This window comes from Bison bison, unplaced genomic scaffold, assembly GCF_000754665.1.
Source record: "Bison bison bison isolate TAMUID 2011002044 unplaced genomic scaffold, Bison_UMD1.0 scf7180017860443, whole genome shotgun sequence".
Lineage (NCBI taxonomy): Eukaryota > Metazoa > Chordata > Mammalia > Artiodactyla > Bovidae > Bison > Bison bison.
The window spans coordinates 3,174,835-3,176,153 of record NW_011491015.1 but is presented as its reverse complement, the minus strand read 5'-3'; the positions used below and the strand labels follow the sequence as shown (position 1 = coordinate 3,176,153).

Sequence of the window (1,319 nt, the reverse complement as noted above, 5' to 3'; positions counted from 1 at the left end):
CCCTCTCCTCGCTCCTTCACGCCTCTGTTCCAGCAGCCATCACACTGCAGGGCAAGAACCTCTTTAAATGCCTGCAGTCCGAGCCCAACTTCTAAGCAGGGTGTCCTGAGTCAGCCACCTGCATGCCTCACTCTGAGCAGGGGGAGACCCGAGCTGGCTAAGGACACTCAGGCGCTGTCGGCAGCCTACGGGATCATCGGCCCCTCGCTGGTTCCCTCCCCTGAGTTTTTTTACCAGTGGGGCGGCTTTGTGTGCTCAGCTCACTGAGGGCAGGGAGGCAGGCTGGGGGTACTCAAGGCTACTGGTGAGGTTAGAGTTACCAGACAGACCCAGAGGATACGGGTTTGATGAGGAAAATTATTAAAGAAACCAAACAAAAAATCCAACAGACCAGATGCACAGATGAGTGAACAGACCTCCTAATTTCCTTAACTTGATGGGGCTGATCATTTAAAAACAAAACAAAGATCAAACAGGAAATGAGTATCTTTCATGATCTCTTTTTCTCAGAGAAAAATAAAAGATATGAACAACAAAGTTTAATAGTAAGTTGAGTTGTGACTTAAACGTTTCTCTAAGGTCTCAGGAACTGAAATTCCTCTAACATTTCTTCAGAACAATCGACGATGTATTTTTAATCTCAGAGAACCTATGAATGGGGCAGCTGATGGTGCTTCCCTCCTGGCAGTGGTTTTGCCAGAGACCCCAACCCCAAATTTGCTGCCCGTCTCTCATGGGGAATCACATCTGCCTTAGGAGCTCGCATCTGAGTATGAAGCTGACTCTTTGCTCTTTAAAAATCTTCTCGTGCCCCTGACTGCACCAGATCCTTGTTGCCTTACTGTATCGGCGTGGTTTGTGAGCCAGCTCTGCCCAGGCCTTTCTGATACAAGACTAAGGACTGAATAACGGCTGCTCCCGGGGAACGCCTGGATGAGGGTGCCTGGAAGCGGTCTGGGGACACCTGCATCCTGCCTGCTCGCCCCTGGAGCGCGCGGAGCCTCAGACGTGAGCGGGCCTCACCTTTCAACCTCCCGGTCGCGCTCTTCAGAAACACGCTCCCGTCCCGCACCAGCTTCTTCCGCTTCAGGTCCTCCTTGGCGAACATCTGACCGCTCTTCATCCTCATGATCGACTTGCTGTCGGTCTTTGTGTAGATCTCGTTCAGACGAACCTTCTTCTCGTAACTTGCCACCTTGCTGTCCACGGCGCTGATCACGTCCTTCACCAGGCCCAGGGACTGCGTCAAGTCCTGTTGCTCCACCTCGTTGTCTGAGGAGGAGAGGAGAGCTCAGTCCCTACCGGGCAGGAGCGGGGTG

General features: G+C 52.5%; 1 protein-coding gene across 14 annotated transcripts in view; it reads right to left on the bottom strand.

Moving 5' to 3' along the window:
- Positions 1-1,319, bottom strand: part of AKAP13 (A kinase (PRKA) anchor protein 13) — a 322,135-nt gene that overhangs the window by 24,172 nt on the left and 296,644 nt on the right. For all 14 annotated transcript variants that reach the window (XM_010832167.1, XM_010832169.1, XM_010832166.1 and 11 more), the window contains one exon: positions 1,024-1,272. In XM_010832167.1, coding sequence (XP_010830469.1) covers positions 1,024-1,272 — 249 coding nt within the window. The remainder of the gene's footprint in view (positions 1-1,023; positions 1,273-1,319) is intronic.